The 14,872-nt window shown below is 42.5% G+C and overlaps 1 protein-coding gene across 3 annotated transcripts in view; it reads right to left on the bottom strand.

The window, feature by feature from the left end:
• The window catches only part of CACNA1E (calcium voltage-gated channel subunit alpha1 E), a 446,383-nt gene extending 434,263 nt beyond the window's left edge, over positions 1-12,120 (bottom strand). For all 3 annotated transcript variants that reach the window (XM_044676249.1, XM_044676250.1, XM_044676251.1), the window contains exon 1: positions 11,855-12,120. In XM_044676249.1, coding sequence (XP_044532184.1) covers positions 11,855-12,120 — 266 coding nt within the window. The remainder of the gene's footprint in view (positions 1-11,854) is intronic.
• Between the last annotated feature and the right edge of the window lie 2,752 nt (positions 12,121-14,872).

Here is a 14,872-nt window from a genome sequence, read left to right as displayed (position 1 = left end):
AAGGTGATTGAAAATAGCTCAGTACAGTGACAAAGAACACAGAAGTTTAGGGGCAAGGAAGACATAGGTTTAAATTCTGGCTTTGGTACCTATTACTTTGGTAATCCAAATCAAAGTAAATTCTCTCTAAATCTCATTTTTTGCATCTTTAAAAAAGGATTAATATTGTTCATGTAATGGGTGGAATATCAACACACACACACACACACACACTTCAATTAACGAGGCTGTCTGTATCATGAGGCATAAACCTCTTTGATTGGATTAGTGAATGAGAAGGAATAATTGGCTATCAAAAAAATTAACTACTCAGGGAGCTTTAAACAGCAGAGAGATTTCTACAGTTCCTTGGTCCAGAGAGGTCTAGTTCAGTAGTAGATTTCAATTGAGAATTCCAGTTCAAACTACTCCCTAAGAAGGAAATTGCTCTTGGAGAGGAGGAGACCATTTTTCCATCTTCCTCCTGCCTTTCACTGATCATTTCATTGAAGGAAAAGGACCAGTAGAGCACCACACATCCAACTACAGGGAGGGAGAAACTCAGTGATAGAGTTAGATACGAGGGCAGAACCTCCTAAAAAAGGAAGGAGCTTCATGGAGTGTATTATCTCATCATGGAGAGAATGCTGCCTATTGACTAAAAAAAAATCACTCATCCTTGGAGCCCAGCAGAGAATGAAACCTTATGAAGATTCCACAAAAGGAGACAAGATATCCCAGAGCTAGAACTTACAACAGAAACTTTTGCAACACGGATACTTGAATATCTTTGTGCATTCAGTTTGAGTCTGCTCTTCCCAAAGACCTTATGTGTGCAGGGGGAACATGTGCATCTGATTTTGGGGGAAGGAATGTTTTGTGCCATCTGTTTTTCTTTTAGCATCTCAGGAAATGCCCTTTTCCAAAAGTTAATTTAGGCTATCAGATAACAATTGATAGGAAACAGAAGTAAGAGCTCATAAGCAAAAATATTAGAAACCCAGACCCCCAAGCTTGTCCCTAGAAATCTGAGAAGAGGAATAGTTAGCTGACCCTATCCTGCCAGTATCAGTGCAGGTTAGGGAAGTGAACCCCAGAATAGCTGCTTTTTGCTGTTGTTAAGTCATTTTTCAGTCGTGTCTGACTTAATTAAAGCCCTAATCAAGGCTTTCTTGCAAAGATGCTGGAGTCGTTTGCCATTTCCTTCTCCAGCTCATTTCATAGATGAGGAAACTGAGGCAAACAGGAGTAAGTGACTTGCCCAGGGTCACACAGTTACTAAATGTCTGAGGCTCAATTTGAACTCAGGAAGATGATTCTTCCTGACTCCAAGCCCAACACTCTATCTACTGTACTACCCTGGAACAGCTGTTAACTTGCATAATCCAACCCTCAAGGTTGTTAAGAGGAAAGCTTTGTAAACCTTAAATCCTGATATAAATATATATGCCTGTACATATGTAGAGACATATGTTTATATGTGTGTGAGAGTTTCATCTCTAACCAGTTATGTCAGTGAAACCCAGCCTAGCCTGGTTCAGCCCCAGCTGCAGAGTATACGGATGCTAAGACTTCATTGACCCAAAGAGTCAATATCTTCCCCTTCCCAACTGCTTTTATGCTATGGCACAATGACAGTTCATGTTTCCTGATTGCCTGACCCTTATTCCTCATTCATTATTAGACAATTTAGAGAATACACTCATTTCAGTGATCCAGACCACCTCCTGCCTTTCCTCACTAATGATAAGGCAACCCCCAAATCAGCTCTTTTTCTAAAGATGTTCCAAAAATTTGACCCCTGCATGGCCTCTAATTGGGGAGCACAGCCTGCTCTGCGTTCCATCCGGCCACCACCTGCGTGCTGCCCATGCAACTGAAAGTTGGATGGAAGCTACATCTCGATGCTGCTCCTGCCTGGCACCTGTCCTCCTCCCATAACTGCCTTCCCTGTGTGGCACTGCCACTCTCTGGAACAGCTCTCTACTGCCAAATGACATCAGTTTACAAAGCATTTTACATAGATTGTATCATCTGATCTTCACGTCAAATTGATGATGTAGGTACAATAGACATCATTCACCCCCGCCCCCCCCCAGCTCATTTTACAGCTGAGAAAAGTGAGACTTAAAAAAGTTAGGGGATTTTTCCATGGTCACAGAGCTAGTGGAGGTAGGATTTGAATCCAAGTCCCTTCTGAATCCGAGGCCAGGACATGTTTTGCCCACTCTGCTGAACTACCTCTATTGTTACTTTTCCCTTCTGATGAGGGAATCCTGAGGACAATATCTTACTTTATAGACCAAACCTTCATAGTGAAATAGGACCCATAATCACCTGGATGTTCTCAGCTAGGCAGTCTTTGCCTTGTTTGGCTGATGCTGATGCTAAACAGACACTGTTTGAGAAGGAGAGAATATGCAATTCATTTGAGGCATCAACTTACTTATTAAAAACAAACTTCAATACTGAAAGGGCTCACTCCCCACCCCCCCAAAAAAAGAAATAGGGAAAAGAAATAGGAAAAGTAGCAAAAGAACACACATCACACCAAGCTGGAAATGGCCAGGTAATTAGTGAACAGCTGTTGAAAATTCATTTCATGCTTTTCAGCTCTGACAAGCCTTGGCCAGACCTACTAGATAAAGGTGTGAAGATTAGAGAAGAGTCAAAAGGCTATTTTTTAAAATCACATATAACTTTAAGACTTTTTGTGAACTGGAAGGGACTTAGTTTTAATTTCAAAGTCTTTCTTTGTGGGGTACAAGAATAGGTCACTAAGAGAAACCACAACACCCAAGTGTAATCCTGAAACTCACACAGTACAAGAAAGCATTTACTTTTCTTATCAGACTATTCAAAACCCTTCTTTTGTTTTCCTTTCAATCTAAGCAACATCCTCCAGCCATCCTCTTTCCAGTCTGGCTTCTGAACTCATCATTCCATTGAAGCACCATTTCCAAAGTCATCAATGATCTTTTAGTTTCCAGATCTGATGATCTTTTCTCTATCTGCATCCTTCTTCACCCCATTACAGTCTGATTCTATTGATCACCTTTTCCTCCTACATATTGCATTCTCTCTGAGTTTTTTTGGCACTGCTTTCCTCCAGGTTCTTCTCCTACCTGTCTGACCATCCCTTTTCAGTCTCCTTTGCTGTCTCTTCATACATGTCACCAAGAATGACATGTATGTCCAAGAATGACCACAAAGCCTCTGTCTGAGACTCTCTTTTCTTTTCACTTTATGCGAGTGATGGGCAAGCTTTTTAAAGAGGGGGCCAAAGGAAAGGAAATGTTCATCTGTCAATCTGTTTCTAAGGCAATTCTTTCAAAGTTTCATTGTATTGTATCCTACTCATTTTATTTATCAGATTAGGAATAATATCCTGCTGCTAGCCAGATAGAATATTTTAGGGGGCAGCATCTGGCCTGCAGGCCATAGTTTTCCCATCACTGATTTATACTATCTCACATGGTGATATCATTAGCTCTCACAAATTATCATCTTTATGCAAATAATTCCCAGATCTTAAACCCAGCCCTAGTCTAGCCCTTAAACTCCAGTCCTACAATACTAATTGTCTTATGGACATCTTAAATTGGATGTTCCATAAACATCTCAAACTCAACATTTCCAGAAAAGAATTCATTTTCATTCTCCCAAGACCTTTCCCTCTTTTGAATGTCCTTATTATTTTTGAGAGCACCATTATCCTCTTTGTCACTCAGATCCTCAACCTCAGTGTCATCCTCAATTCTTTACTCTATTTCACTGACCAAATCCAATCTCTTGATGAATTTTGTTTCTACCTCCACATTTCTCCTCTTCATTCCTTTCTCTTCACTCATACCATCACCCTAGTTCAGGTCCTTTACATTTTTCTCCTGAACTATTACAATAGCCTTCTAACTGGTCTTCCTGATCCATGTCTTTTCCCTGTTCTAACCCATCCTTCAGTCAGCTACTAAATGATTTATTCTTAAAAGTAGGCCTGATTATGTTACTCTCCTACCCAGGCATGTGACATAGTCAGATAACAAGTAATTCCAAGAGTTCCCTATTATCTCCTGGATCAGATATAGAGTATTGAATATGACCTTTAAAGCTCATAAAAAAATCTGGACCCTTCTTACTTTTCTAATCTTCTTATACTTTACCCCTAGCATCCTCTCTCAATCTCCCTACTATGTACTCTATGAACCAGATACAATGGTCTTCCTATAGAACACTCTCCACTTTCCATTTCTATGCCTTTGTATTGCTTGGTCTTCCATGCCTGGAAAGCTCTGCCTCCTCACTTTCATTTTTTTTTTTATTGTTTCCAGGGCTTACTTCAAAACTCAGCTCAAGGCCCTAGAGCTTAACACAATGCCTGATAAGTAGTAAACATATAAAAAATGCTTGTTGGCTGAATAACCAAATGTCTGATTTCTTAATGTGTTCTAAGAAGGAGAAAAAAAAGGATAGATTAATTTCAACGATGGTAAAGACAATCTCTGGCATTATGGGCCCAGACCAAGTAAATATGCAAAGTTTCCATCAGAATAACATAAAGATGATACAGATCAATGAACAAAAAAGTCATCAGGCTCAGAGATCTTCCAAATTCTCCAAATAACCCTATGTGAAAAAGCAAGGAGAACCTCAAGATATGAAATAATATGAAGACATCGAAGTTCTATGTAACCTCATCTCAAAGTAGAAATCACTTAAGTTAGACTTTACCTCTAAATCTGGGGAGTTCTTAACCTTTTTAGGGGTCATGAAATCTTCTGGCACTCTAGTGAACCCTACAGACCCTTTCTCAGAATAACATTTTTTAAATCCATATAAACTATATTGGATTACAAAGGAAATTAAATTATATTAAGATATAATTTTCAAAATATTTTTTAAACAAGTTCAAGGACCATAGGCTAAGAATGCCTATGGATTTATCCTATCATTCTATAATGCCATAAATCTCATCTAAAATAGTTAAGGTAACATTTCAAAGGCTAGTTACTCATTCTGGAATTTGAGAAAGACTAGCTCTAATACAACTTACTCTAATATACTTGAGAACAAATGATCTGTAGTTCCATTTGAGAAGGAAATGAACTCCAGGCATTGTCTACCTGAGCATCATCCAAGTGACCCAGGAAGGATTTTAATAAAGGTGCTTTTTGGATCTGACATTTCTTCCTGAAATTTCTTTCTATGCATACATGCATACACATATACACACTGTGAGTCCAAGAAGTCAGAATCTCAAATCCTAGGTGCTTGCCACTTTGTAGTCATTCAGTGCTACCTTTCATAATCTACCACCTCTGGCAGAGCCCCTTTCTAGCTGCTCCTTACTGTCCAGAGGCAATGATAAGATAACTTGGCAGGGTGCCTAGATGTAGCTAGAAAATAATCCAAAGATGAAGGGAGCAAGAAATTAAACAAACATGATTCTATCACTTACACAGCAAAAATAACCTTGAACTTTCAATGGGGGGGTAGAAATCCAAGCATCCTAGGTTAGAAGAAACCAAGAAACTTTATGCTGTACTCTCTGTCCTTAATTAAGAATGATATCAGAAGCATCATTGGTAAAACCACACATAATTCTGCTTTGTAAAGGATTATAATGCTTGGGAAGACAAGGGACTATGGAAAAGGTCCTGACATTTGGACCCTTTGAAAGGAATTGCTTTAGAATTCATAGAATGGAGAAATAGATTGAGTAAGGTGTTTCTCATAATAATTAAAATGAGGCTATTCCCCACCCACCCACCCACAATTGATTAATCTGTGAAGTAAAACAAGAATTTTGGAAAAGGAAGAAACTGTAATAGATATCTTGTCAGCATCTCATCAGCCTGGGGACTTGGGGTGACAGACACTTAAGCACATAAATATCCTTGAGCTATTTATACCTGTTGGCTAGTGGCTGGGCTTATTTAATATTTATTGAACACCTACAATGTGATGATGGGTACTGGGGAAGAAGCAATCATTAAGAGAAAGGTGGCAATAAAAAAGCTTGCTATGAGCAGGGGTCAAAAGCCCCCTATATGCAATGCTTTGGGATAAAGAATCCATTTCTGAAATTGACCCTTTTTGACAGAAACCCTCAACTCTAACCAAGGAGAAGACAAGGAGCAGTGCTCTTCTGAAAATCCTAGGAATACCCAAATGTATGATGAATTATTCACAAAGGCAGCCCCGAAAATGAAAGAGACAGAGAAATATAAAAAGATAAAAAGAAGAGTGTGGAGGATTGGAGGGTAGAGGGAGCAAGGAAGAGAGATTCACAGTCTCTTCTTGAATAAAAGGGCATTAATTAAAGAATGGTTTGGACTGCCTCTTTCATGTCTTTCATTGTGGTCAGACAGAAAAAAGATAGGATCAATGGAATAGAATCCTATCAGTCAGATGCCATCTCTCTGGCTTTAGTGAATTGCAGCTCTCCAGGCAGTCATGCAAATGAAATAAATACAGACTAGTTGGGTGAGGACTACCAATCTGCTGATCAAATATGTAGAGTCAAAGGGGCTTGCAAGAGTCCTGATTTTTTTAAAGCAAATTTTGAATTGGATCTTATTTTAACTGTAAAATAGGATTGTTGAAAGAAACCAGATGTTCCTTTAATCAAAAAAAATAATCCTACATTTTATACAGAAGAAACCCAAAAAAGCACACATAATTTTAGACAATTCTAATGATTCTGAGAGTCTGGATCTTTCAGAAGTTCTAGTCTAATTATTCTCTTCTTCAGTTAAGTTTTAGCATACATCATGCCTATTTACAAGGGGAAGCAAGCAGAGAAAAGTAAAGAAATAATGACATGTAATCCAACAGGCAAAAGTATCACTTAAGAGTTATTTTTATCTCCTTCCCAAGTCATTTAAATTCTGTAAAACTCTTTCACTCTAACCCATCTTCCAGTTTTCTGTATATTATCCCAATTACAACCAGCACCCATAGCAAAACACTGTTTAATTCCCTGGAGTGAATACTACCCACACCTTATGTTAAGTGAAGAGTCTGATTGCCAGTTCATAGAGAGCCCCAGGAGCCCAAGAAAGCTGAGATATTAGCCCAGTTCCTTGAAATCTTTGTGCTGATTGAAATTACAGTCTCTGATCACTATCTGTATCATTGGGCAGATAGTCCATGAAAATACCAAGAATTTGTCCATTACCTCATGCAATAGGTGGTTACAAAATCCCTTCCTTTTTATCAGGCCCTAGTGACATTCTGACTTTCCTTCTCATGTGACCAATATGTAAGATCTCATATCTCTCTAGGCAACCTAAGCAGGAAAGAAGACTATTCCAGGTTAGGAAATGGGACAACTGGGGACAGCTGGGTAGCTCAGTGGATTGAGAGTTAGGCCTAGAGACAGGAGGTCCTAGGTTCAAACCTAACCTAAGACATTTCCTAGCTGTGTGACCCTGAGCAACTCACTTAGCCCCCATTGCCTAGCCCTTACCACTCTTTTGCCTTGGAACCAATACATAGTAAGGTAAGGGCTAAAAAAAAAAAGAAATGGGAAAACCCAGACATCAATGAGTTGATGTCATTACAAGGAAAAGTTCACAATAGAAAAAAAGTGTATCCAGGTTCCAAATGATAGTTCAAGGTGAGAATGTTCAATAGCTACAAAGAAAATCCCTACAACAACTAAATGTTGGGATGTTCATGGACATCATTATGATGAGACTCAACCTATAGCACCATAGTAGCTCTGAACACATTTGAGTTTTCCATTTTAATGAAATTCATCTATCATCATCATCATCATCATCCCCATAACTAACATTTATATAACACTATGTGACAGGCATTGTGTTAAGCACTTTATAATTACTAATCTCATTTGATCCTCATAACAATACAGGGAGTTAGGTACTGTTATTATCCCCATTTTCTATACATCAAAACATATACTTCTCTTGTTTAGATGAATTCTCCTAAGCAGATGAGGAAAATTCCAATAAAGCGAAGTCACTGGGCAGTTTCTATACGTGACAGAGCATTCCTAACTTCTGATTTAGGGAAGTATTGAAGGGAAAAGTGAATCTGAAGCCACAGGCCATTACAAAAATGTTCTATTCCTTTCAGGTCATTTGCCATATCCTGATTACAAACTGTCAATAACCAACCCCTTGAAGAGTCAAAGCTAGAAGACAGTATATGTCACAGTAGAAGCGAGATGATTTTTAATGTAGCAAACTCTGAGGGGGGTGGGGGAGATTCTTTATTGAATTGGAACTTAAGGTCCCAAACAGAATTAATATTTTCAAAAGGACCTAGGATCCCTGTAGTTGACACTGTCATGAAGACAATCTTTCCCTATACAACTGTAACTTTCAAGGGAAAGAAAACATATTCAGTGTTGAGTTATTGTCCTGGCTCCATCTGATACGTCAATTTTGTTGTTCCTTTAAGTACCTCTCCTCCTGAAAACAAGACCTCTCTCTTCAAGTACAAAGCCACCTTCAAGTTGGAAGTCTCTGCAGAGCACAGATAAAATTTTATTCTTTTATGTGAATAGACCTTAAAGGCCAAATTGAAAAGATCTGAAACATATCTCCTAAGCAATGTTTAGGCATTACTCACAAGCTACTTAATCTTTCAATAACTATCTTTTTTTCAGAAGAGGTGAATGATTTAAAACTTAGAGGGAGAATGGAAATGGACAAATAGCAATCATTCTCAACCATGTCCTATAGGCATCGATAATGAAGTCAACTTTGATATCTATACCAAAACACAGTCTTTCTGTTTTCTTTTGAGAAAAAATTAATTTCAAAGAGTAGAGTTTCTACAGGATTTTAGCTTAAGTCAAAACCCCTTTCTTTCATATATACGAATGATCATACAAAAAGCAATTAGGAAAAGAGAACTTTGGGAATATTGGAAGATTGAGTGGATTAGATGAATGAGAATAGGTTGTGGGTAGAATAGGAGAAAGAGGAAGATCTTATAGGACATGGATTATCAGCTAAAGCTGAAGGTTACCAAATTTCCACCACGTACAAAGAATAATAATGATAAGGATAATATCCAAAAAACTGTATTTATATTCAGTAGCAACAAAGTAACAACATCTATAGATTCTTTTAAGGTGTATAAAATGCTGCTTTACATACATAACTTCATTTCTATAATGCACCTGTCACCTAAAATGTGAAGTCAGGAGAGAAAAAGTGAGAATGGTGTATTTTAACCTTCTCAAATTGGCAACTCTATATACCACCTCAGAGATGATCTGAATACCGGGAAAACAGCACAGCTATAGTGTAACAGAAATTGTCAGGAGGTCCACCTCATTATCAGAGATTGGAAAGACCATTTAGATGAGGGTCATGCTCCCTATCACCACCCCTGCCACTGAACAGGACAGGATGCTGAAGTCAATTTAATCCTTGTCTAGGAATATACCTTTCTTTCTCAGGAAGGTATTTTGATCAGGTATAAGGGAGATTTACATGGAATCAACAGTGTAGTTATCTGCCAAAGCCTTATGAAAAAGTCTTGCCCTTTAAGAGAAAGAAAAGGCATAACTGGATCAAACTTGTGGTCTTTGAAATGTCCTTTACTTAGCAAAGTCTAGAGACGCAAAGGTGCAGCAGCCCAAAGTATGGGAGGTGCGGAAATATGTGACCAGATTGGTGAGAAGTACCAGGCTCACTGCACTGTGCCTTTAAGGGGCACAGCTTGGAGTTTCAGTGGCGCTGTCCAAGGTACCAGCTATGACTGCGGGCATGCTTACCACATGGTAGCTGGGTGTCTTTGTCTATTGAGTGAAAATGAGAAGGAGCCTGTCGGAGTAAACACATGGTAAGAAAAGAAGTACAGACAGCAAGGCAAGTTCTTGTGACATGTGAACATTTTAGATAACTGTAAAGGTGAAGAATGCATCAGCTCTGGTCTTTGGGATGTCTGTGCTGGTTAAATAGGGAGGGGCTAGCTGCATAATAGGAAGGCTGCACCCACAGAGCCCAACACAAAGACAGCTGAATATGGTGTTTAAAAAAAAAAAAGAAGAAGAGGGATGAGGGGATGGGGGAGGGGACGTGTTGAGGAGTCTCAGGTTGCTGAGCCCCCATCGGGGGACAAGCAGGTTAAACTTAAATAGGATAGCCACCAAACCCCACCCCAAGGGGGGAGCGTGTGAGTGAAAGTGTGTGAGTGTGTGTGTGTGTGTGTGTGTGTGTGTATGTGTGTGAGTGTGTGTGTCCGAGCTCATGCTCTCCCGCTTGGGGGAGTGGGGTAGGGCGGGTAGAGAGAAGCCCAGACAGGGCTGATAGTGGGTGGGTGCGAGCAGCAGGAAGAATATCTGCTTGAAGATGCTCTTCTCTAATGAGGGGTGCTGTCGAGAAGTGCCACACACCAGCTAATAGCAGCGCTGCTGAAGTGTGGAGAGAAGAGGAATGGAGAGAAGAAAGGAGGGAGGCAAGGAGGGGAGTGGGAAGGTGCAGGAAGAACTGCAGAGAGAGAAAGGAAAAGAGAGATCTAAGAGCCTGTGGAGATGCGGAAGCCTGAGGGAAATCTGCCTCCTGTCTGGCAGATACCAGGGCCTCAATGCAACCAACAGCTGTCCTACTGATGCACACCTGCCAGGGAACTGGAAGAGGGTGGGGTGAAGGGGGAGGCAGACCGAAGGAGGGGCTTCCCTGCAGACTAGTGCCTCTCGGTGCACAACCTCACCAGTAAACCTCACCCAGGCATGCAAGTCTAGTGTTTGGTTCCAAGCCTATCCCCGGTTTACACCAAACCACTCGTTTGCTTTCTATTTACAGGGCCTTCTTTGCCCTAAAACCCCAACAGGACTCTCTAATTCTTGAGGAAGATTAAGACAATAAGGTGGCTAATCATCTGCAAGCATTTGGTGCATTTGACTAAACCTGCAAAGCTTCTTCTCTTTGCCTGACGTTGCTGCTGCCTCCGCCCCCGCCTCCCCCCCCCCTTTCCTTTATGGCGTGTAGTGCATTTGGAGCACTAGAAGATTGATAACACACCTGTTTTCCTAACTGCTCAACACAAGTCCGCCCAAAATATCTCTAGGGGCCCGTTAAGAAGCTGAACTGTGTCAAATAGTTAAGGGGGTAGAGGGAGAAGGGACTCAAGAACTTGAACTAGGAAAGAAAAGAGAGACTGACTGAGCTTCTCTCATTGAAGCAGTTGGAACTTCCAACTTCCAGGTGCTTTGGGGCGGTGGCCTTAGACTCCTATCACCTTCTCAGGAGGGCACTCCATTTAATTGCTGATCTGAAAGTCTCCACATATTGTTGGGATCCCAGTGAGAAGGGGCTTTATTTATTTATTTATTTATTTATTTTTGTTTCCTCCCTGATTTCTACCAGTGAGATTTTGGGACTCGGAACCTGACAGATCCAATCATCCATGGCCCTCTTTTCGCAATAGGAAGAGGCAGCACTGGCATCTTCCAAACTCATTTCAGAGAGGGCAGGTGGAGCAGTGGGGAGAGAAGCGAACTGATGTCTATCTAAGAGTGAGATTCTCAGCACCAAAACCTGCAAAGAGTGAACCGCAGAGAGGGAATGGGAGTGGGAGGGTGTGAAAATCAGACAAAGCCTGAAAAACTTGGCACACACATCAGATTCCCTAGTCCATGAGTTCCCTGGCTATCCACATGGGGGGGGGGTGCAGAAACCAAAAGTCTTACCTTGAAAAACACTAGTGCACACGCTGGTCTCTACCACATCAAAATAGATCCTTAAACACACCGAAGTGAAGGGTGCACTTTAGGAAAGGTGCACATTGGAAACAGAATGGGGGAAAAATAATCCCATTCATGAGTATTTTTTTTTTCCTCACGAGGGGAAATGAAAAGAGGGAGAGGAAGGGTAGGGTGCGGGAGAAAGGATATGGCCAATCGATGAGCTTCTTGGCATATTTCCTGACAATGTTATCTTCTCCGAAGATAAACAGGGATCTGTTGACGGTGAAACAGTTCTGCCTGACCGGAATGGGGTTGTATAAAGCCATAGTCCTGGCCCTCTGGGCTTTGGATTGCTTGTAGGCGGCCGATGCCCCGGCGGACTGCACTGGTGTTCCTTGCCGGTTCCTGCTCTGGTCGGAGTCTCCTTCTCCGGATCCTGGCCTGCCAACCACAGCCTCCCCAAAGCGAGCCATCCTGGAAGTTTAAACAAACAAAACACACACAAAGGTGATCCGAGCCGAACACCCTACACCTTGAGACAAGCAAAGACAGATAGACAGAGGCAGCGAGAAACAGGCACCGGAATGGAGAGGCAGCAACAGCAGTCACTGAAAGCTGGAGGCAGCAGCTGGCGGTAGCACCACCACTCTGGACTGTTCAGTCTAAAGGCGACCGCTGTGAAGCTCCATCCCTCAGGAAGAGGAGGGAAGGAGGGAGAAAAGGAAAGGGGCTCAGATCCTAGAGGCAATAGATTTTCCTTCAAAGATTCAGGGCATATTGGGAGCTGGGTGGGATGCGGATGGGGTGGCTTGCCCTTCAAACATCTCTCTTCTGGAGACCCCACACACACCCCAGTTCAGAGAGCCCAGTCCATAGATAACAGTTTGGTGGTTGACTGGTTAGGGAGGGAAAGAAGAATGAAAAATTAAAAAAAAAAAAACTTTGAAAAGGATGCTGAACAGGGAACGATGAATTTTTTTCAAGCTTTGTCCCTGAAAGCCAGTTTAAGAAATCAACCCTAAATTCCACAGGGACAGCCTTGAGTCTTTGAATCTGCCAGTACAGACGCAAACCAGTAGAAGGATGAGAGGGAAGAGGGAAATGAATAAATCAAGATTCCTTTTTGCTTTCACCACCAAGTCCCCCAGCCCCCCCAAAAAAAAACTGCTCCTTGGGGGGGGATCACTTCCCCTTAGTCCGCCAGACTAAAAAGTTAAGCCTGGAGAAAGCAAAGGTGGTCCCCAAGTCCTTGCAGGCACCCAGCTCAATGCCACCGATCAGCAGGCAGCCCAAACGCTCGTCTGCACCTCCTCCGGGGGCGAGGACTCCGGCGAGGAAACAGGTTGCTGCGTTCAGGCTGGCTTCAGCCGGACGCGGGAGGGGTCCAAAGACTGAACTTCCTCACGAACGGCTCAATCTTCCCCTGCAACCTAAACATCCTCTCTCCAGGGAGAGGAGGAGGAGACAGGAAAGGGGAGAGGGAGAAGGAGAGGGTGTAGGGAGGCTGGGAGAGCAAGAGGAGGGGGAGAGACAAGAGAAGGGAAGAGCAAGAAGAGGGGGGAGAGCCTCAGCAGCGAACCACTCACACGAAGACCTGGAGAGAATGAGGATGGGGGTAGGAGGACGTGGGGAGGAGTGGGCGGGGTATAATCAGGAAGAATCTCGGGCAACAATGGTTGTGCGGGTTGGTGGGGGGGGTGGCGTTCTGTGGATTTTTTTTTCTTTCGCTAAAGCAAAACGGCAGCATGCAGTCTTTGTAGCCTTTCCTAGGCTAGAATCTCCCCAAAGGAAGCCTACTTCAAGGAAGAGAACCCGCGCAGCTGGTAGCAGTGGTGACTGTCAGCTGCCGGGGCTGGGGTTGGGGGCGCACATGCGCGAGTGTCTCCCTTTCTCAAATGATTTCGAAGAGCCAGCGCAGAAGCCCGGAGCCAGATTCGTGGGGAGCTTCGGGACATGTAGCCCCCTGTCTCTCCATACTTCCCTCCCCAGACTTGGGTTCGCGGCTCCAGACCTCCGTCTTCCCTCTCTTTGCTGAGCTTCTGTGGGAAACCCCAGAGCATCTCCGCCCCCGAAAGCTAGTCTAATGAAGGCTTGGGTTTCTCCACGTAAGAGTCTCCCTTAATGGAGGTCTACATATGAGGTGTTCTCTTAGGGAAGAAACAAATGGGAGGAGGAAGGACCTCTTGAGACCCCATCCTCTGAGGTTCTTGAAACAGCTTCTGATGGAAACTTCTGCCTCTCCAACTCAGGACGCTCTGGGTTAGCTTCCAGGCTACAGGCCCGCCCCCATGGGAAATAGTTTCTCTCTAATCATCTATCGGGTACCCCTGCATGGTTCTTGGTTTCTAAACTTCGTCTGCTCTAAGCTCATCTGGGCACTTGATGAGGTTCTTTGGGGAAACTTATCAGTTCTATATTTTTACATCTTGGAAGAGTATCTCCAGCCCTAGAGCTTTCAATTCTCCCTAAGTCAGCTCTGCTGCCTTTTTCAGTGACTCTACTTTAGGAGAGGAAATAAAATAGAACAGGTAACCAGACAGCAGAAGTAAAGTAGAAAAAAGGAAGGTATCTCCACGCCCACGCTTGAGAACTGTTGTTATCTCTGGCCCACTTTCCACCCAATATGGCAGGTACTCCAGGTTGGAATTCTCTAGTCGCCCATACTCGCCCATGCGCAGCGTTCCTGGGGAATACCAGAACTCTGAAAGGTGAAGGAAGCCCCACAAGAACAACCTAGGTACTAGGAAGTAATGCACTGATAAAAGTAAACTTAAGGCAGGATAACTGAAAAGGGATGCCCAGGCCTAGCTACTTTCTCTTCCGGCTTCTTGGAGCTCTCCAGTGTCACCACTCCTGTGGACAGCTGTCAGCACCCGGTAGCTGCCCATTTCCATCTGCTCTCCACTTCAAGAAGACTTTTCATCTCTGCTTCTTCCCGCTTTGTCCCAGGTTGCCACTTCCTTCTCTAAATCACCAAAACATTATAGCAGGAGGGCTGTAAAATGAAGACATCAGACTAAAGTATAGCTATGGTTCTGCATCTAAATCCTAATGGGAAGGGAGGCCAAAAAGACCGTAACACACCAATGTGCCTTTGAAATTGTGCATGTTTTGTGTTGAATGTGTATAAAGTGTGTATATGAAGAAATAATGGTAAGTGGGTATGTGAGCAGATTATCTATTCCTCCATGGAATAGTATGTCTGTGTATATGGATATGGATATG

This window comes from Gracilinanus agilis, chromosome 4, assembly GCF_016433145.1.
Source record: "Gracilinanus agilis isolate LMUSP501 chromosome 4, AgileGrace, whole genome shotgun sequence".
In the NCBI taxonomy this organism is placed as follows: domain Eukaryota; kingdom Metazoa; phylum Chordata; class Mammalia; order Didelphimorphia; family Didelphidae; genus Gracilinanus; species Gracilinanus agilis.
Note: the sequence above shows the minus strand (reverse complement) of the source record. Positions and strands in the feature narration are given on the sequence as shown.